This window comes from Chroicocephalus ridibundus, chromosome 3, assembly GCF_963924245.1.
Source record: "Chroicocephalus ridibundus chromosome 3, bChrRid1.1, whole genome shotgun sequence".
In the NCBI taxonomy this organism is placed as follows: Eukaryota; Metazoa; Chordata; class Aves; order Charadriiformes; family Laridae; genus Chroicocephalus; species Chroicocephalus ridibundus.
In genome coordinates, this window is record NC_086286.1 from 69,901,827 (window position 1) to 69,924,098 (window position 22,272).

Sequence of the window (22,272 nt, forward strand, 5' to 3'; positions counted from 1 at the left end):
AAATCCTGAGGTTTAGGGAATTGTGGAACACTGCTCTTCTGTCTTGTTCCAAACACCAAACAGTTAGAAATCAGCTCAAGCCTTGAAGTTGGATTTATATCTGCAATATATCTTCCATTCCTGCTGTCCTGAGAGGATGTAGAATCTCCCTCCTTGGAGATATTCAGAAATAGGCTGTACAAGATCCTGAGCAACCTGATATAATTGCTTTGAGCTGGAGGTTGGGTTATGTGACCTCCGGAGTTCTCTTCCAAGTTGAACTGTTTTATGATGCCGTGATTCAATCTGTTCCAGATATCCAAGTCAAAAACAATAAGTGGAGGGCTGCTGGGAAAGGCAAACATGTATTTGGGGTTTTCTGTTGTTTTTATTGCTGCTAGCACATGTTCTTGTTAGATCTCAAATTAATAATAATGTTATAATTTTGCCGAAATGTTAAAGTAGCAGGTGAACTTGGGAAGGAAAAAGCTGCCATCACATTAAGGTTCCGTTTAAGGAGAAAGGTAGACGATGGTAATGAAGAACATGGCTGGTGGGAGATGAAGGCAGGCATCACTAGCTGGTGTGAATGGCTGTGAATATGAATAGAGTGACCACAAAAGGCAATGCAAAAGCTGTAAAGAATCAGGTATATTTGCAATATAAGTAAAAAAAATAATTCATTATCAGTCATAAAAGTCTTGAAACCAACTCTGAGGAATCTTATATTTCTAGACAGTCTACAGCAGATTCTTAATCCTGCAAATTATCATGGTTGTCGATAAAGGTTATGAGGTGTTGACTGGGGTGACAAGAGGGGATGGTATTAGATTGCATGTGTGCTCATTATGCCAGTCTCCAAAAGGTTAACAGTTAGATGAGGTGTAAAAAAAAAAAAAAAAAAAGTAAAAGAATTATAGAAGAGAAAAGTTAGCTCTAAAATTGCCTAATAGACACTCAGGAGAATTTTAAAGCCTTTCAGTACTAAATTTGGAGGAAGGGATTGTTGTTGTTCTTATATTTTACACTCAGCAATAAATCTGGTTTAAGTGACATAATGCTGGCGTCCAGCAATTAGCCTGCACTTCCAAATTAATACTGCTTTTGCCCGTGTGGCCTTCACTTGACTAATTGGCTGCCTTTCCTTCTTGTATTCTGTTGTGATTGTACGCTGACAGTGATTCAGCATGTACAACACAGGCATAAAAAAATAATTTAATGCTCCACTTACTCAGCAGGCGTGATTGACACTCTTGGGTGGCTGTTACAGTAGCGCTGGTCGGAGCAGCACGTCGGCAGTTGCTCCGCAGCAACAGTGAAGCCAAGACAACTGTGCTCGTACAATATCTTTTCGAAAGTCAGAACGTGGTAAAATTATTCAATACGATTGACAGCTTGAACTAGAGAGATCTGTAGATGGGCATCTAGAGTAAGAAAACACATAGTAAAGAGCGGTGGCTCCTCCTGCAAGTGAAGAGCTAATCCTTTACGTTTGCATGTGAGTGGAAAGTAGGTTTGTTGGGTTTGCATTTAACACCACCATCTGTTCTGTATAAAGCAAGATCAATTGCTCATTAATTAATCACTTTTTATAAAAATGCCTTCTTTTAAAAGGAGTAAAAGTTATTATCAACAGCATCTAAAATTGTTTTTCTTTGGCTGCTTCCAGTAAGCTGCTGGGTTTGCCACCTTTGTCTGTTATCACTCATCCAGACTTACTGTCGCCTGAAAATACTCTGGGATAATTTTTGAGGAGCATTTTTGTTTCTTGGGGTCATGGAATAAACCAGAAGTGTTCAGAGGAAGTTTGCAAAGAGAAAATTGTTTCAGAAATAAATTGCCTTCTTTTTACTGTAGGGTGAGTTATTTTGTATTTTCCCAGTTTCTGCTTAGGCAGGAAACAATAGCTTTGAGAAACACTAGCTGGCTGAAAGTAAAGCAGCAGGGCAATTTCTTTAGAGTATTTTATGCAGCTAAATGTTAAATGGAAATATATTCTTTAGATTTCATGGCCTATTTTAGAAAGCACTTCTCCAGCTGCCTCTGTTCGCAAGCAAGGCTTTTTTTGCTGCTTTTGCATTCTTTTTTGCGAGGACAGGGTAGAGCAGAGTTGGTCGTCAGCTCGCTTCTGCAGAGCCCTGCTCCTTTTCAGCAAAGGCAGCTCCAGGAACAAAACGTTTGCAGGTCCCAGTTCCCAAAATGGCCTTGCAAACCTTCATAGCCAGATGGTGGTAGGAAAGAGAATTGATATCAGGTGAATTCTGCCCAGACAGAGCATGTCGACATAAAAAACAAATATTCCTTATAATCCTTTTCCTTTCTGAAAAACAAACATTTTAAAGAACTTTTCAGGAAAAAAAAAAACAACCAACAAATGTCTCTCTTTACTCAAGAATACATTTTTTTCTTATAGTTACATCAAGGGACAGTTGAATTGAAATCAGATTGCTTAAAATGCACAGAAAGTTATTTGTTGTATAAAATATCTATAAAGAAACACCAGCTTAAGGTGTGCTGGAGGCATAAGGAAGAAGAATTCTTTACACTTGAACAAGTATTACATTTTGATAGTTACATGGGTTTGGTCATTGACCAATAGATTGAGAAGGTTTTTTTAGTCATATTTAGTCAGGTTTTCGCGGGTGTCTGAGTGACTTCACTAGCAAAATTTCATCAAAATGCAAAGGTAGTAAAAATTCATGGTAATCAGGTATCTAACTTAAAAAGAATTTGCCTGTTGGCACTTTGCAACATTTTTTAGAGTTCTAAGTACCTTTGAAAATGGTTTCTGATTTTTTTTCAAGATTTTAATGTCAGAGGAGTATTTCTTTGCCTACCTGTGTTATTTTTGTCTGTATTTATGAAGAAAACAAGATTGCTTGTATTTTCAACTTGCGTTCTTAACTTTGTATGAACCAATGAAGAAAATTAAGCCAATTTACTAAAAAAATTTCCAGGTGCTTAGGGAAAACTTTTCTGTATGATAGAAGCTACAAGTTTGGTCATTTGGAGTAAAAAAAAAAAAAAAAAAGTAAAATATAAATACCAGGATTGTTTCACTGACAGGACAAGAGACATACAGCAGATGCATTATATGATACAGTGTCATTTCTAGCTTTAAGACCTCAATGAATTTGTGTTTTAGCCAAAGTTTTTCATATATATTAAATGTCAACTATATATCACTATATGAGATATACATTGTATGATATATAATGGTATATATTGATTCTGTGAAAAGGGCAGAGCCAGAGCAAGCTGCAACATACGTTATTACTGGGATTTACCATACAGACGCAGCACTGAAGGGCAAGATCATGGGCTGCGACCCAGACTGAAATTCCAGGCTTTGCTGGTTGCAGGGAGTGGGCTGGAGGGTTGGTGGTTTCAACCAGGTGCCCAGGGGCTACCGGAGCCAGATGGGGCAAAATGGGAAAGGGGGCAAAGCGGATTGAAAACATTTCAGTATGTGTGCAGAAAGAGAGAGAGGATGCATTTTTGTGGGTGTTTTATCTGCCTGTGGGGAACTGCATGTATGTGCATAAGTATCTGTGTGTGTACATACATATCATAGAATGGTTTGGGTTGGAAGGGACCTTAAAGATCATCTAGTTCCAACCCCCCTGCCATGGGCAGGGACACCTCCCACTAGACCAGGCTGCTCAAAGCCCCATCCAGCCTGGCCTTGAACACCTCCAGGGATGGGGTGTCCACAGCTTCTCTGGGAAACCCGTTCCAGTGCCTCACCACCCTCAGAGTGAAAAATTTCTTCCTAATATCTAATCGAAATCTACCCTCTTTCAGTTTGAAATATGCACATATATATGTAAAAGTTTTAAGTGGGTATAGTAATTACTGCTTGCAAGTTTCAGTTCTTAGTCTTCAAAGGTGAATGTGGCCTTAACTTTATTCACAGTCTGAGTCTCTCTTCTGTGCTTAATATTTATTTATTATAGACTGTGTTCCACATTTGGTCACTTTATTTCATATGGTGATAGTTAACGCTTCGCGACTTGGAGGACTGAAATTTTTATGTACAGGAGAAAGGAACTGAAGCTTTAACGACATCCATAGAAAACTCTTGTTTTGCTTATTCACACTACTCCAACTTAGGCATTTTGCATAATACTCATAATATCCTAAGCTCCCAAATACATTGTTTGTAAACAAAACCATAAAAAGATGTTTATGAATGTGCATTGGAGAGAAATAAAAAAAGTAACATCTAAGCAAACTGATGATTTATATTCAACTAAATGTTTGCTGAATGGTTAGGTTCACTGTTAAGGTGGGTAAAAAGTGTATAGGGATGTGTGTCTAAATAAGTATTTTATATTCTTTTAAAATAGAATCTTTATAATATAATTGTTATTGCTTTAGATGATGAGTCTTCCATTTTGATTTAATATATCTATGCTACTAATATTTAAGTCAAAGGTTCATTTTTTTTCCACATCACTATTAATTTTGTAATTGACTTTACACAATTAAACTTCACCACTGCAGTCCTGGACAGGTTGCCTAGGAATTTTGTAATGCCAAGCTTTCCCTGTGTTTACTCTTGCAGTCTGTTGTTCGTTGACATGCTGATTTATGGTTTACACCACCAGATAAGTTTGGCTCATCTGGAGGAAAGAACTTCAAGAGGTCACACCAGCTTTTCTTCTCTCCTTTTAAGACTATACATCTCCGTTTAATTTAAACTCAGAGGAAAAAAAAAAGACATGAAAAAAAAAAAGGGGGGGATTTCTGCAGCTAAACTAAAGTGGAGAAATCAATGGAACTTGTTATCAAGGGATGTCTAATCTCTAAAACTAATACAAGACTTCACAGCTATTGATTACATGCTAAGGATGCACAAACTGTTAATCATGCATGGAGGCAACAGAATAAACATACTATCAAGAGAGAATGGGCAAATAATTGTCAGTAGTGCAGTTATATTAATCTCTTTACTATACTTCTGAAGCAGGGAGAGTTATATTTTGCATCCAAAAAGATACTCCTAAAATATATTGAATATCCTGTCATTGCTACTGAAACTGGCGTAGTACAGCTGATTATCTATGTAATAATGCTGATGTTTTCTTCCGCTCCCTGCGGTATGTTATCAATAAGAAAATTGTAAGCTGGCTTAATAAGTCAGACGCTAGATGAAGTGAAAAGAGAAAAAGTTCATAGATTTTCATGCAATTGCATCATAACCTTCATTTGCAACAAAATAAATTGGTAGGGCTAGTACAGTATAAACGCCATCGTTTCATTTATTCTGGGTTCATATTTCATATGATGAATAGATGGACATACTAAGATACACAAAAAAACCACAAAATGGGTTCTTTTTGTGTTTGCATTCATATTTGTTTTGTATTCTGTATGTGTTACATGTGTGAGAATGTGTTACGTATGTGTATGTGTTACATATGTGAGAACCCAGTAAACCCTTTGATTTTTATTGTGGGAATATATGTACCTGTTAATTTTTCATTTTCTGTCATACTGTTGAAATTACTTCAAATTGTACAGCTTCTGTCAACTTCATTTGATTACTTTTTCTTTGATGTTCCTATTTCTTAATGCTTCTAAGTTTAAGATTGAAGGCCTGCATTTTCAAATTTGGCTGCCTAAAGCCAGGCCTCTAAACTGCTGACATGGAACAAGATTTGAGGAAAAAAAAAATAAAAAACAAACAAAACACACCAAAGTACCTCAGTTAGACTTTCCAACCTGTATTTACATACGTGACAGGTGTCCTGGGTTTTGTATCTTCTGGGTATGAGGGAATGCAGATACTCCAACACTGGAATATCTGTAATAATAACTTATTCCAATAATATGTGAAAAGTCTGTATTGATCCAGTTGGTAATACGATGTTGTGTGCGTTTGGCTTAGAATACACATAGGTAGGAAAGAGTCCCTGACTGAAGATCAGTGGTTCATGAACTGTCATTAAGTAGTTAAAGGATTGAGGATAATTGATTTTTGCCCTTAACTCTACTTAGAAATGGTCAAGATCTGCCAGAATTACAGGCAAGAAACTTGAATAGAATTTTGAAGAATTATCCTGTCATAAAAGACAAGACTGGTACAAGCAAATCAGACTGAAATGTGCGGCGTTCTTGGGATGTCTGAATGAATTGGGTCTTCCTGTATTATCATCGCACTGTTAAATAATGGAGTTATTGGGAGTTAGCCTGAACTGAATTCTTTTGGATTTGTAGTTTAATGATCCTTGAAACATGGGGGTTTCATCATGGATATTGTAGGACAGCTCACATTACCTAGGGATTTTTCTTAGCTTCGTTCATAACAACTTAATTATAGGATACTCCTTTGACAGCCAGCAGATCACCCGCAGAAGTGATCACAGTCCACACACATAGTTCTTGCTCAAACTTTGGTTGACTGTTGAAATATGTAACTCCAGCCCAGTCCTTTTCAATGAGTGATACACTTTTATATATGGCAATCTTAACCGATTTTGTGATGTGAGGGAACTTAGCAGCTATATAAAACCTTTCTACATGATTCATCTCTCACTAATAACAGAAGTAGTAATTGAGAGTAATGCAACAGAAATTAGCGCATGAGGAATCCTTATTTATTGTTTTCTTACTGCACGCTTGACAGCTATTCTGGTTTGGGTTGTACTTACTTTCTCCAGTGGTTTTCACTCATATCATTCCTCCGTGCTCTTATCAGGGATCTCTTTAGAAGAATTCTTTACAGCAGCAGGACTGTAACGTTTTTTCTTTTTTCTTTTTTTTTTTTTTTTTTGAGTTTTGGGAACATTTTGTTTTTGTAGGACCTTGCATGAACCGAGGAAGCAGCAGGAGCCAGAGTGACATCTAAGAATAATCCTCTTTTATTTCCCACGTGCCAAGGAGAGACCTATCCTGGAAAGGTCAGGAGAAGCCACAGGACAGAGAGGCTCATGTTCTCATAAAGAAAAGTCTGGGGAATTCCAGTGGCTGTTCAGACTGAGAATATTAGCAGAAAAATGAGGACATTTTTTTTTCTATGTCATTTTTGTTTTAAAATTTAAGGGCAAGATAATTAAAGGAGCCTGTGTAAGAAACACTGTGTTTTAAATTACAGGGTTACTATCTTAAACCAAAGTTGCTCTATTTCTTTAATAATTGTCATACATTTGCTATTGTATGTCAGAGGTTTTATGTAATATAAGCCCTACATCTCTCTGCAGTTCCCTCAAAACCTATGCAAATTTATGCATTGTCACCCTTCAAGTCCAGTTAGTTTGCGCCTCTTGAGTCACCAATGAAGGCGACCTGGGTCACTCTTAAACTTGATAAGAGTTGCAGTCAGTGTGGTTAAAGCAGAAATCTGAAGTCAGCTCCTCAGTGTAATGCCATACCAGAAGGAGTCTGAGGGGGAGGGAAGGATCTGAAAGCCAACCTGAATTAACTATTAGGATTTCTGAGGAAAGGCAGCAAAAGCAAAGGACTTGTCATGCTTTACTAGCCTCGTTTTATGGGATTTTTGTCACAACTACAGGACATCTGTTTGCCTGTGATTGACAGCAGGGTAATACACATTATCATGAAAAATAGGTTCTGAGGAAATGCATGCTCTCACCTTGCTGCTTCTGCAACTGCGAAGGCTTTTGTTTTCACTGCCATCTCTGTGTAGGTGAAGATAATCTCTACAAAGAGGCTCCGATATTGACCTGTTGTATCACGTGTTGCTTATCAAGCACTAAAGAAATTGAATTTCATTTTATCTGTTATCTGGAGCGTCTTATTAAATCATCCTGCAGTTGAGAGGTGGTATGGGGTCAACAGGTTCTGTCTCTTTTGCCATCTATCCCTGGATTATTAACCTTTGGAGAATTACTAAAGCTGTTCTTTATTTTATCCCATAAAGTTGGGTTAAATCTTCTTGATCCATAAATTGTTGCGAGTAAGTGCCATGTGAATGTAATTCTTTTCCTTAATGCGGTTTCTGGATAAGGAATGAGGATTTAGTAACCTGTATAAGTATAGAAAGCTCTTTTATTATTCTGTTTTTTTCTGTTTTGTTTTGTTTTGTTGGGTTTTTTTGGTGTGTGTGTTTTGTTTTGTTTTGTTTTTTAATATTCTCCCAATGCCTCTGGCTTTAATTGGTTCAGTGAGAGTAAAAACAGTCAGATGTGAGATGATGGAGCTGAGTCAGCGAGCGCTTGGTAGTATTTGTTTGCCAAGAGGTAAAGGGAGGGTGAGGAGGAGGAAGATAGTGGACTGGGTATTGCCAGGCATTGAGAGCAAAAGGCCCAGAGAGAAGCTGGCCATGAGCAGAGGTGGGAATGGGGTGGAGATTGTAGCAGCAGCCCACGGGCAGGAAGGGTCTGGCAGAAGGGAGCCTGCCATCAGCAGAGGGGCTGGGGAGGGTCTAAAGGTCAGCCCTGCCACCACCACCACCAGATCCTCCATATGCCTTGTTGCCGTATTTCTGTTGGAAGACGTGACTCTGACAGTCAGGATGTTCAGAGTTAAGAGCTTGATACAATCACAAGATGTTGAATTTCCTGCAAGAGCAGAAGCCCTGAGTATTTTCTGTTGTCATCACAAGGAACTTCCTCCAGTCTTAAATATATTTTCTGCTGGAGAAAAAGACTTGAAAAAATAAATTATGAATACCCCCTCCCCAAAATTTTAATTTTAACTACAAGATGTAATGCAAAAAATAATGTTTCACTCAAATTCCAAGTTCTCAATCAACAAATCTTTCAAAAGGAATAAATCAAACTATTGCTTTTCAAATAACTTGTCCTTATGCTCAGATATTCACTTACTGTCTGGGCACTGTTATGCTTTTTCAAGCTTGTTCTAAGAAAATCTGCAAAAACTCTTTTTAAAAAGAACTAGAGTTGAGGAGTGGAGTTAGCATTTCTGTGGGAGCACTGGCAAATCAACTGTAAACGAGCTCTCTGAATTGCTGCTGCTTACTGGTGCTGTCTGGTGGCCAGAGCACTGGTGACCTGGGAGCTGGCTACCATTCAGTTTTCATATGGCCCTGGCAGTAAATCACCTTGTAGCTTTGAACAAGCTATTAACCTTTTTGTGTCTCTTTCTCCTTGCAGAAAAGGATTAACACCACTTACCTTTCTCAGGGGGGTAATTGGTAGATTAATGTTTGGAAAATATGAAGTGCTTCCTGCCATTATTATTGAAAGTCCAGCTGATAGGTTAAGAAATCAACAGAGATGCTGAGAGAGTTATTTCTTCCCTCTTGGACACAGGGTGCCGATTTGACATGTGTAATTCAAGGAAGAAGTGAGAAGTCATGGGCTTGAATGTCCATGTATTTTGGATAAAAGTTCTAGATGTGACTGAAAGAGGAGAGGTGAGAAAGCAACAACTGGGAGGACAAGATGCAAATTGACTTGGGATTAGTAAGACTGAAAAAGTATCCAGAGATCAGAAGAGAATGCATAAATTGAAATTAAATCCCAGTAGGATCAAGGAAATATTTCGGTAAAGTACAAACCCTGAAGTGTTACGGGGAACGGGAAAAATGGCAGATGAGCATTTCTTTTTGCCACCATTGAGAACAGAGTTATTCTTAATAAGATTATGAGATTTTTGGGAGGCCTACTCAAAAATTCAGTGGTGTTTCATCTGAGAAAAGTAATTATTCGAAGATTGCTTTCTACTGAGGTGTTACAGATGGAGGCTTTGTGGTGTGGTAGTTTAAAACAATTGGTCTTTACCTCTAGAGATCCCTGAGACAAATGTTGCCCAGAAGCAAGAGTAAAATTGTGTTTTTTTAAAGCATCATTTTAGGAGCAGTGGGACAGTTGGCAGACTTTACCAAAGCTGTTGAGAGACTCTGCAGACTTTAATTACCATCTCAATATTGCAGAAGTTGTTTAATTTCTGCCAAAGAAGGCAATAGTTGTGAGAAAGCGAGAATCACACTCTGTCTTTCATTCTTTCCTTTTTGACAGGTGCATAAAGGATGCTTTTCAGTGTCTCCTCTGATACTGTGACACATTTGTAAAATTTGCATAGAATTGTAAAATAATTTTTCTTTAAGATTAACAAAGCTTTTATTTTTTTCTTCTCTTTTGAAAGTGACGAACAGCATAGTGTGAATGCAGTTTAAGTCTTGTCATGAAAGAAGCAAGATGAAAATCGAGTGCATTTTCTCCTACTGATTAGTCGTCTTCAAACATTAATAGTATCAACCTTCATGGCCAGACAACATGTATTATGTTGTGTTTATTTTAGAGGCTCCCATACATTTTAAATTCAGGTTTGAATTCTCTCTCCAGTGTGGGTGGTTGAAGGCACAACCTGGATTAAAGAGGAAATTATTAAAATGAGAAGAATCATTCCATTTTAAAAGGAAAAATAAGCCTACAATACGAAACTTCCTTGTTGAAGGATATATTTACTCTTTTAGGCCTCAAACTCTGAATCAGAGTCTGTATAATGCCGTTTTTCACTGTCATTCATATGAGAAAAAGGCTGATGATATTTTTTTTTTTTCCTCTTTTAGCAGTTCTCTTCCTCTGTGACACCTGAGTGTGTTTGGGTTTTTTCTAAGTGCTTGCAGTAGCCAAGGAAATACTGATTCTTTGAAGACACTTCCCAGCTCCTTCAGTAGATGTACTGTGTTGCTACGTTTTTGGTTTTTTTTTTTTAATGACTGCCTCACACCTGTCTGTGCCTGCTAAAGCACCAGACATTGTTTACTCTGTAAAACCCCTTTTTTTTTTCTCCTCTTAAAGTCTCTTATCTCTCAAGGACCTTTTCAATGCTATCTCTCAGCTTCAGATCTCTATTGTCACAGTATACTATTGTAAGTTCAGAAAGCTACTGCCTGGGAAGTCTACTTATTCATTTGTATTTTTTGCCATATATGTGATAAATCGGTACTTAAGGGCAAAGGAAACATGCTTGTTCAAAATCCAGGAAGGGAAGGATAGATCATAGAAACAAATAGGCACAATTTTGAATCCTTAACACTCATCATGTTACTAGGAATACCTTTATGTTATATTTAGAATTTGGTTGTTTTGATGTTTGAAACTAAATGTTTGCAGTTTGTCTGGCAAACTGCGTGCTGAATAGATTACACTGATTCACATTTCCTTATTTCAATATACCATCTGTGCTTTTGGCTGGTTGTTAGCCTCGTTGGGACTCTTGTTTCATAAATGCAAGTTACAAAGAACTGTTATGCCCAGACAGAGAAAGCCTATATTTCACTTCCTTGAATAATCTCAGCTGTTTTGACCTTACACCAGCAAGGACATGAGCTGAAGCTGTACCTACAGTAGGTTTTATTTTCTCCGGTGAAGAAGGATGTATTAGCAGGGCATAAAGATCCCCTTGGTGTATATTTCCAGCGAAACTCTAGTATATATAGTCATGGTCATGATTTTCATTGTGTAATCATTTTAATTAAGTTCAACAATAAAAGTTAGTCTTGCATGAGGAATGAATGCACTGGAGAGACAATGAAAGATTGATGACAGCTTGGGGAGCATCGTGTACTCTGCTGGTGGAAATGCACGTGTGGAGCTTGGGGAGCAGGTCAGAGATTACCAGCTCAGAGCAATGTCCAGGCAAAGTTTTGGGGATCCAAAAGAAGCAGGATACAATGGGAATATCCAAAAGCATTTTTGGTAATATTACTGAATGGTTTTGCTTGAATGAATAACTTCATTACTAAAATAATAAACATTAATTAATATCTGCATCATCTTTGTAACTGCTAGCTTAGTAAGGTAATTAGTATAATTAGTATACAGCATTGCTTGGTGGCATGATAAATCATAGTGTAGTGAATGTTGACTCTTTACCACGATGATGTATTATCTAATTTACATAGGTGAAAAAAAAAAGCTAAGGGAGAAATCAAGAAGGAAAGCCAGTGGTGACAGCTGGGTGGCCTTTTGGTCACTCTTCTTGCATCTGTTGCCTGTATTCTCAATTGCTTTGAATCGCTGCACTGGTAATTAAAAATTCTTTTTCTCACTGTTACCAAGTCTTAATCTCTGACTGAAACCTGGAAAGAGAGGCCAGGGAAGAATAAAGTAAAAAAAACAAGAAACTGGCAGTTTTTTTCCCTTCAGGGTACTTGTACAAAGGATGATACTTCTTCCAGGAATAAATCTGTGTGCGTTGGATATCTCCTTTCCTTTCAGATTCCTGTAGGCAACATCTACCAGTTACAGTTCAGTGCAAGAATGAAGAACGTTAATTATGTTTTTCTTTGTTATATTCTGTTTTCTAGAACCTATGAGAACACCAAAAACTTTGAAGATTGCTGAGATCCAGGCCAGACACATTGCTGTGGATTGGGAATCTCTGGGTTACAACATCACTCGTTGCCACACTTTCAATGTCACTATATGCTACCACTACTTCTGCGGACACAACGAGAGCAAGGCGGACTGCTTGGACATGGACCCCAAAGCACCCCAGCATGTTGTGGATCACCTGCCTCCCTACACGAATGTCAGCCTCAAAATGATCTTAACCAACCCAGAAGGGAGGAAGGAGAGCGAGGAGACCATTATCCAGACAGATGAAGACGGTATGTGTAAATGCTGTTACGGAAATTACATCCAAGGCCAGTCTAGACAGGTGGATGGAAATGACTTTGTGTGTTACAATATGTGTCCCAAAGAATGGAAGTTGTCTTCTATTACTGTATTAATTAGCCTTAAAACAGTAGCTTTGAAAGTATTATAGCTGTCACCCTGCATATATAGCCCAAACTGTCCATGTAGCGTAAGTCAAACTCAATCTCTCTCTTGCAAGAAAAATGGTCTTCCCAGTCCTTCAAAAAAATGTGCTAATGCAGGTGACAAGAAGCACGGGGTGGTGTTAGATGAAGGCTTCTTCACAGTATTAGGTGTACTATTTGAAAATAAATTTAATTCTGTAAATTTATATTTAAATATTGAGTTCAGTACTTAAAGACTCTGTTCAAGATCTAAAACCTCTTCAGCAAATATCTTTGAGCAATAATTTGTGTTGCAGGTTAACTGTTTGAAAGCCACCCATCAGATTAAAGTAGTATTTTGATAACTTGGGAGTTGGACTCGATGATCGTTATGGGTCCCTTCCAACTCAAGATATTCTGTGATCTCTCTTTAAAATGCTCTCAATGAAGTTTCATTGACAAGACAGTTGAACTTACCTTAGTTGTGAAGCAATAACGAATAGATGTAGATGTTAATGGTGACTTTCAGTGGTTAGGCTATGAATCTTGGTATGAAAGAGATTAAAGTAAAAATTGATATTTTTCCATAATAATATTTAAAATGTCGTAGTAAAGAGCAATTTCAGTTTCCTTCTCTGATATTTAGATTTCATTAATATATTGACAACAACAAAATGAGAATAGATACTGACATCAGTAATAAAAAAAGAATACCTGGACTAACGTAAGGATGTAGATACATAAGAAGATAAAATTGCAAAAGATAATGTGTTTGCCTGTAAAATGTAGGAGAGAGTATAGCTTTATATTTGGATAGCAATCAAGGTTAGAATCTGGTAGCACTTTTTTGTCATATATTTTCAATTTTACAAGAAATAGAACAGGAATACATTTACTGTTGCAATAAAGAAGAGAGAACAGCTTATTAAATAGGCAGAATATGAGGAGCTGTAGGCAACTATAGAGACAGATGCATCACATGATGATTTATTGAGAAGTACAGAATCAGAATATTTCAGGCATCTCAAATTGTAGCATTGCTTTTTTAAAAAGTTAATTATAAGTATAATCCATGATGGATTATTTCTGTATCTGTGTTTACATTGTAGATACTTGTGGTTGCTAATTTCCTTGAGGTTAAAAAAAAAAAAAAGGTAGTAGTAATATTTTATGTCCATGGAAAATTGATTTCTTCTTCTTTTTGACTGAGTTTTCAGGAAAGGTTATGCTTTCTGATAGCCTTTATCTAGTTAGACATGCGGAGATGATGGCTGGTCACTATAGCGGTGCTCGTCAAAAGCAGGAACAAGTGTATATATTTCGTCTTCTGGTTTTATTGTGGACTATTCTTGGAAAATGATGCACGTAAGGCAGGTTTTGGTCTCAACCTAGTACGCCAGTGTGCTATCAGTGAACCTGTTTGGACTCAGCTTTGGTGTCAAAGGTACCATAGTGTAGAAGAAGCCTCACTCAGTAAACAAAAGTTGCTAAGGTCAACTATTTCAAGCAGATGTTGTTTTCAAGGAGGGATTAATAAATTTTAAAAGGTTCCTATATTTAGATGCACTGGTGGTAATAATGCTTATGACCTGAAAACTGCCTCTTGTGAGGTCTACTCAGTGATACTATTGGAAATGAAATGCAGATTTTTAATTGTGCTTTGCTGATTGACTTGAAAGTCAATGTCCATTTTGCCATGTATTTCAAGATATGGAGCATGCAAGCAATGTACGATATGGAGGGCTTTCAGCCGTCTCGGAGGATCAAAGGTGTATTCACGCCTGCATCTCTCTCTGTGCTCTCTTAGCAATAGTAAACTGAGTTCTGTAGTTGACTGCCTTCGTGTATGCTGCTAGTTTAGTCCCATGTCCAAGTGATCAAGTATCCGTCTGAAACTGGTTTAAAAACACAGCTTGCAGCCTAAAGCAGGACTTGGTCTAAGAAGATGAGAGCTACAGGAAGATACACGAGTCTGTGCCCCACATATTTCACATGGTAGGAAGTAGCCTTGTTGCCATGATGACTTTTTTGCAGGTTTTGTAGAATGAGCATGATGTTAATTACATAGTAGGGGCATTATCAGCTATTCATTTATGAGGAGAACAGAGGGATCATAGTGTTCACCTACATTTTTGCAAATACCATTAGTTATAAATAGCCACTGATTACATGATTATCTGAAACTGTGCACTTACGTTGTGTACTTTTCATAAATAGAAACGTTAAAAACTCCAGATGACAAAACCAGATCATTAACTTGTTAGCTTTTCTGTAGCTCAGCAGTTTCCAAAGCCATTCTTTCTTACGAGGATCTGCTAATGAAGTAAAAACTTTGTAGACTATTGAAGTTAAAGTTGTCTACCCCACATTATCTTGTTTCTCTTTGTCTTTACTATTTTGCCCTCATCTTCTGTCCATCTTCCCTGTGCTTCCAGCTCTCTGTCCCTTTCTTCTCCCTTTTTTTTGTTTTGTTGTTGTTTTGTTTTAAAGTTTCCCTTTGTCTCTTTGCTTCTGTCATTTCACCTCCTCCCTTCTGCTGGGAGCTTTACACGTATTTGAACTTCTGGGGTTCTCTAAATGCAGAGGATCTCAGAGTTTTGCAGGGCTCTGGTGTGAGACAGTGTGGATCTCTGTCTGTCTTTCACAAAGGTTCACATTTCTATAAGGCTGTGTAGCTGGGCCAGACCTCCCACAGCGGTGAGTGTTAACTGAGCAGCGTATGGTACCAGTGTATGGAGCAGAATTAACTCAGGAAACAATTAGTAGAAGAACAGGGTGAGATTCAGAAGCTGTGCTTCAGGCCTTTGGAGCCGTGACTGACAAATGAAGGAGGTTTTAATAACTTGTAATTCAGTATCTGCAAGAAAGCAAAGCCAGGAATATCAGTCTGAAAATGTCTTTCTGACCAGAGCTAGATCTGAATACTTGGTGGTTTTAAGTATTTCCATTTAACTTTTAACTTGGATAAATGGAGTTAATCTTTAAAGTATATTATAGTAATTTGCAAAGAGCTGTATTCCATGTAAAAATCAAGCCCTTGAGCAATACACTGGTAAACAAGTTGTGTAAAAAGGAAGATGAAAACATGGAAATTTGCCAGTGTTTTATTGGTGAAACACCATCTTTCACTTTGGGGAGAGACCACACCATCACTAAGATTTGGGAGAAAGCTCTTCTGAGTACTTGGGCACTCAGCGTTATCTGTGCCATCACCGCTTCACCTGGCTTTTACAGGAGATGGACAGTGTTTGAAGGATTTGATAAAGGAAAAAGAGGAAGGCTCGCACAATCTGGGGATGCATACACGATGGGCAGAGCTGATGTTTGGCATTTCGAACAAAGTACGCAAACCAGCAGTGAATTTATCACTTGGCATGAATCAGCAGCATGCCCGCGTTCTCGGAGCTGCCTGTTCACAAGGGCACTGGGAACTCAGAGGGGCACTTTTAAGAGCAGCGAATAGCGAATGGGATTAAAGCAGATAAATGCTTCCTTAATTTTTAATTGGAAACAGATGCGAAAGGCAGTGGATTAACAGGAATAGAGACATTAGCTCTGAGAGAGCAGCTATGGAGAAAGCAAATTGTGAAGCTCAAAGTGTTTGATGGTGATTTTATAACTAGTAAGGGAGCATGTCAGCTAACAGCAGGCAAACAACTAATTGAAAAAGATCGCTTGGAATAGGGTAAGTACCCATTTTGGGGCGTAAAGTATACTAAAGCTTTGGGCTGAGCCAAAGGACACGCTCATTGGACACAAACCAGGCCCCCTGATCTTTCAGAGAGTGTGTCTCATTCAGCTCCGTGCAGAGATATCTAGAGCTGCGACACCAGGTTAAGACACCAACTGTCCAACCATTACTCATGCTCCTGGGAAACAGCAGAGAAAGGGAGAAATGTTGTAGTTAGAGGGCAAAAAATTTAAAAAAATAAGTACTTAGTGTACTTTTTAAATGTGTGAAGAGGAAATACCTTCCATCAACTTTGAGGGAGGGTTTTACAGAAATAGTTGACGTGTAGTATTTTTCTGTGTTTGACAGTAGGGCTGTAAGTTGCCTTTACAAAAAAAAAAAAAAAAAAGAAATTTTTTTCCTCCATTCACTGTTTGATATGAGAAGCAGTTTTTCTTTGTGCTTTTTCAAGTTGTTATGGCACCTCAGGAAAATATTGGATGAGAAAAAATAAAGAGGAGATAAAAAATGTACTTAGGTCAAAGGAGACAAACAAACAAGGCTTTAAGGAGCTTTGGAAAAACATAGCTATGAAGCTTTACTAGTAGCATTGGAAAAGTAACAAAATTAGCCCACTGGGAGAAAGGTTAATGCAGTGAGATGAGCAGGTAGTATGTCCGATGCTGCAAAGGAGGGCTGCAAAGATTGCTTGAAATGGCAAACTGTCTCGAAAAATGTGTAACTTATCTAGTCAAGTGACACATGCATAGATGTCAAGTGAACCCGGTATACAAATCCTATTGGGAAAAAAATGGCAAATGGTAGCAGTTAACAAAGAGAAACCCAAGAGATAAAAGTTTAAATGTGAAATTGTCCATTAGCGCCACTGCTAAAGTATTGACCTCAGTCCTTGACCAACAAGGGAGACCAGTGACCTATGTGTTATGAGCAGTGGCAAAATTTAGTGTCAATATAGTCAAATAAGGGAGGAAGTTTTATGTCTTTAGCAGCAGTGAACTGAAACTGATTATAACCAACCTACTGCCAGTGGTAAAAGGAGCCTGGGATAACCTGTTTGTCCTTCAGCTCATGAAAATAACCCCAATTTTTTTTTTCAGATGGTAGGTAAGATTTGCTATTGGCATCTCATCGAGAGAGAGAAAAAGTGATTACGTGTGAGCACTTTTTATTAAAGACATCAGAAAAGTTGATTTGTGAGAAAGTAAGAAAAATATTGAAATCATTAGCAGAGATTTATTTCAAGCTTACACTGAACAAATGAAGTAAGCTGTTTTAAAGTATTGCAGAGACAAGAAATACAAGCTAGGTTTTATATTAATAGCTCTGGAAAAATTGGCCCTGAAACACACAGTTATTTACCCTGGCTGAAACAACTTCCTACTTTCATTTCCTTTGGATAGCTATATTAGAAGCTTTATAGCTGAAAAAGTGATATTGCATATGAGATTTTTTGTTGAAACGGTGTATTTCACATAATGATGGCCGCAAATAGGCCAGAATTAGCGGCTATTTCAGCAGTTGGCAGTAGAATGAGGGCTTACACCTGGGCCCACGAGTTCCCGTTATTCCCAAGCCATGCGCCAGCTGAAAGCACTCTCCGAATATTGATTTGCATATTTTTAGAAAGTTGTAAAGTATGTGAGTATGGGAGGTTATTTCACCCTGATATGGAGAAACATTTCCAATCCCTGAAATGAGGAGTACTGAAGTCAGCATTTGGTGTAAAGAGGCTTTAAGCAAAATACTGCATTAGGTGCCTGAGCCCCCCAATTCAGCAAATCCAGAACTCGTGGATTTAACCCCATTTGATATTTGCGCCAATAGCTACAGTGATTGCCGCTGCCGCTGAGACCGTCAGCTTGCTTGTAAGCATTTATGTTTGTTAAGTTAGCAATTTTATACAAGCTGGAAGGTGCGGGGACCCGTCGCAGGCGTGAGCGGGCCAGTGTCCGGGCAGTCCATCAGTGGCCCCGGCTGGGTGACACGCACCTGTGCCAGGCGGTGGGCTTTCGGCCGGGGAGGGCAGCAGCCCTTCCACCTCCCGGGGCAGCCGCGCCAGCCCTGCTCCTCCAGCAGGAGAGAGCAGTGACCAAGGGGGACGTGCACCTAAGGAGACTGTTCATATGCAGTCCGTTTTCTTCTCAGTAGCGTTTTGTTCTTCGCAGCAAATGGTGCAACTTGAGCAATTTTCAAAGAAGCCATTTTTGTCACCGCCTTTGGTGTAAATACTCTTACAGTAAAGACCTAGTAATAGCAATTCTGATTTTTTTTTTTTCCTTTTTATTATATAAAATTTGCTTCTATGTAAGCCTTAGTCTCGAGTTGTAAAAAAGCATGAAGCTAAAGTGGTAGATCCTTCAGATTGCCAATGGAAAGGTGGGCCATTTTAATTGCTTGTAACTTGAAACAGTAGGAAAGATTGACTGTCACCGTCTCCTGAAAACGAACATCTTCCTTTGGAGAAAGGCTGTAAGTTTGCTGCTGATACTTTATTTTTGGCGTACCACAAAGGAATTTTTCCCAGTATAACCATGCATATATCTGCACGTAGCCTTTACCATATAGCATAATAATATTCTGCATGACTTTCACAGAGTATAATAATAAAAATACTCTGTTTACATGCACTTTCATTATTTTGTAGCAGGAAAACTGAAGCAATATAAATTCATTTTTATAGTGGCTGGTGTCAGTTAATACGTTGTCCTTCCAGAAGTAATGTATTGTAATATAGATTTCCCATTAAGTTACTGTAGAACAAGGTTTAAGTGACACTATTTGTGAATAATAATTTATTTGTGACTGTGACATAATTTAATGCCAATATAATGCTCTAAAATGAGTTGGTCTGATGTCAGATTGATGGTTTGTGCTTTTATTATGCATAGTATTTATAAAAGTCCACCATCCCATATAGAAGAAAAGATTATCAGCTATTCAGTATACGAATATATGGCTTCATTAAAAGGGCTCTGGAGATGCATGTAAATTGTGAAAGAAGAGCTTGTGATGTTTCCACTATAAAACCTTGCTGAAATTCCGTTTGAATTTGTTTTATGTTACTTTCATATACATGTGCATTTTATGTTGTATACTTTTTTATAGGAAAAATGTTACTTTTTTTTCCTTAAGTTTAAAATCTCCTCTGAAACTCATACAGCTAAACCCACCTAAATGATTTCGCTTCTTCCCATAAGTGTAAATCTTGGCTTGTTGGAAGTTTAGCATAGAATAGTGCACGTGAAAGAGAGAGTGTTTACTGTTGTTGTCACTGAGAGGTGGTGGGGTCACACTTCACAAGATCAGCAGGTGGAAAGAAAATCAATGGGACCAGAATCTTTTTAAAGAGGGGGTGCGGAGGCCAAAAGGTCGGAGTCCGAATCCTCTAGCAGCTACTTACACTTGTTGAATTATTCAGATACCTGGCCATTGAGGGGGACTCTTAAGTAACATACTTCACCTTAATATACACCTGTAATAGTCTTGAGTGTTTTAATTTAGTATAGAGTGTCCATAAGTCCAAGGGGAAGAGGGAGACCTCACCTAGGAAGAAGAATGGGAGTTGAGAAAGCAGCAGAGGTGCTGTGGGGCTTCTGGAGATGCACACATGGGCCTGAAGAAAACCTTATGGGCCCTTTGTGAGGAGGTTTCCATAAGCCAATATAAACACAAGGATGGTGTTTACCTGGCTGGTTTTCACTTAAGTCCTTGCTAAATATTGTATAAAAGGAAAGGCTCTTAACACTGCTTTGGAAAGGTGAAGTTTAAGATATTCTGAAGTCCTTCAAATTCTGCTAGGAGTCATAGGGAATAGACAGCAATGGCTGCCTGCACAGAGAGGTGCAGTTTGAGTCTTGAGAGTAGCGTTGCCAACAGGTTACTTTGCTGCTGTTCTTTTGTTGTTGGTTTTTTGTTTGTTTGTTTGGGGTTTTTTTTAATTAATTTCAGCCTTTTTAAAATTTCTGTTTGTAACTAATACTGACCTGAGAACAAAGACATACAAACACAAATGAGGACATTTAGGCATTATTTTGACTAACCTGACCGATGAATCTGTGGGCCTGCTCACATATACTCGTGTTATTTAAGTAAATTCCTTTGCTCCTGCTTTTCTCTTTCCTAGCTTCCCCTTGCCCCTTGGGTAAAGCTGTGCAATTAGAAGATTTTTTACTGTGATTGAACTGAAAAATGGAAGGGAAAAAAATAACTTCAGCCCCATCGAAACCTGTCTTTCAAGCGAAAATTAATTTATATCCCTTTTTTCTAGGCATTTGAACTTTTATTTGTTTCTTTGGTTTAATTCCAATTGAGCTCTCAAATAATTTAAGTTGATCCCAAGCCTCGTTTTTGGAGAATTGACAGGGGTGGGTGAGGTTTGTGGGAATTACTGTTCTATTTTTCTAGACAGTTACTCTCTTTTACTTTCTGACCTTATTTTTCCTGGGATTCCCAGCGAGCTGCTCATTGCTGGGCTAGCTTCTCTTCTTGTGCCCTTCCCATGCCAGTGGGAAGGGAAGCATGAAACTAACTGGGATCATGTAGTTCCAGTCAGTTTAACATTGCTGCTGCTGCCACAAGCAACGAATTTTATATCGCAGGAGAAGAAAACACGGTCATGCGATGTGATGAGCCTCAAGGCTTCTCTCACTTGGGTGTTTAAAGAGAAAATGTAGGAGGCTTTACGCAACCCTCAAATGTAGAGCCCCGCTCCCAGTTTCAATTGAATATGAAACATGTTCTTTAGAAGCACCACACAAAAAGTATTTTGCAGGTTTTTGAGCAATTGTGTCTGTTTTCTTTTCACCTCTTGTGCTTTAATGTCAAATTTCATGTGTCGATGCCCCCTTCATTCCTGTGTTCTCTCCCAAACACAGATGTACCTGCGCGCGCGCACACACACATATATATGCGTGCATCTTCCAGGGAAAATGTCGTGTGCATCAGGGTATATTCATACCTCATTTGAGATGCAGAGAAGAAAAGCAGTAGAGAGTTCCCATGAAAAACAAAGCGTTGCCTACAGCAAGTCTCTCAATGCCACGAACAGCCCACAGGGGCTGCCGCGGCGTGTCAGCCTTCATCCACTGCCCAGTCGCTATCGGGACACTGAAGCAAAGCAGCAGCGTATGATTCTAGTTAACTTCTCCTAAGTCTTCATTTGACAGATGGATGAACAGTTTCTATGAAGCTCTCATCTGTTTACTTGTGGGCTTTTGTGACTCCATGAATTTATTATTAATGTGCCAAATTATGTTGTTTGTACCAAGGGTCAGATCATCAATTACAGCTTCCACGTAGACTGAAATAAATCCCACTATTGGTACAGAGTGCTCACTCCTTGGTGCTGCCAGCACAGATCCTGGCACTTACGTCCTTTGGTCCAGTGGGTTTTAATTTATTTTTACTCTTTGTAAAACTTCAGTCTGCTTTGATAATTAATATGTGAGAAATGTCATGCGTGAGGCTCACTGGAAGCCGCATTGAAAAAAATAGGCTGATTAAGAAGGAGAGAGAAATATATGTCAATATATTAAATAGAAGTAACATTTTAGCTTGAAAGACTGCAAATTTGGGCAACTTTGGCTTTTCGAGGGACGAGAGTGCTTCTTTAGGTTCAGGGTTTCTTTCGGTGCTCTCTTATCCTCATCCCCTTCTTTCAGCATGTACGTGTTCAAATCTAGGTGAGCTGCTGTGGTTAAAAAGGAACCGTATGTGTAGGCAAAAATATCTTGTAAGCTGAAATGGGAGATAACTCCCGCCTGGTGTTGATGGGATTACCAAGTACTGTGAATCACTGAGGCAAAGAGGCCTGAGGTGACACTTCAGGCCTGTTATTACACCAGGGATATTGGTTCCATTTAAAGTAAGAAAGTAGGGTCATCTTAGTGCGGTTCAGTTCAAAGGTTTGAAAATGTCTCTTATT

General features: G+C 38.5%; 1 protein-coding gene across 11 annotated transcripts in view; it reads left to right on the forward strand.

Moving 5' to 3' along the window:
* PTPRK (protein tyrosine phosphatase receptor type K) overlaps nucleotides 1–22,272 on the forward strand; it is a 425,922-nt gene that overhangs the window by 313,492 nt on the left and 90,158 nt on the right. For all 11 annotated transcript variants that reach the window (XM_063329637.1, XM_063329639.1, XM_063329640.1 and 8 more), the window contains exon 8: nucleotides 12,224–12,526. In XM_063329637.1, the coding sequence (XP_063185707.1) occupies nucleotides 12,224–12,526 (303 nt within the window). The remainder of the gene's footprint in view (nucleotides 1–12,223; nucleotides 12,527–22,272) is intronic.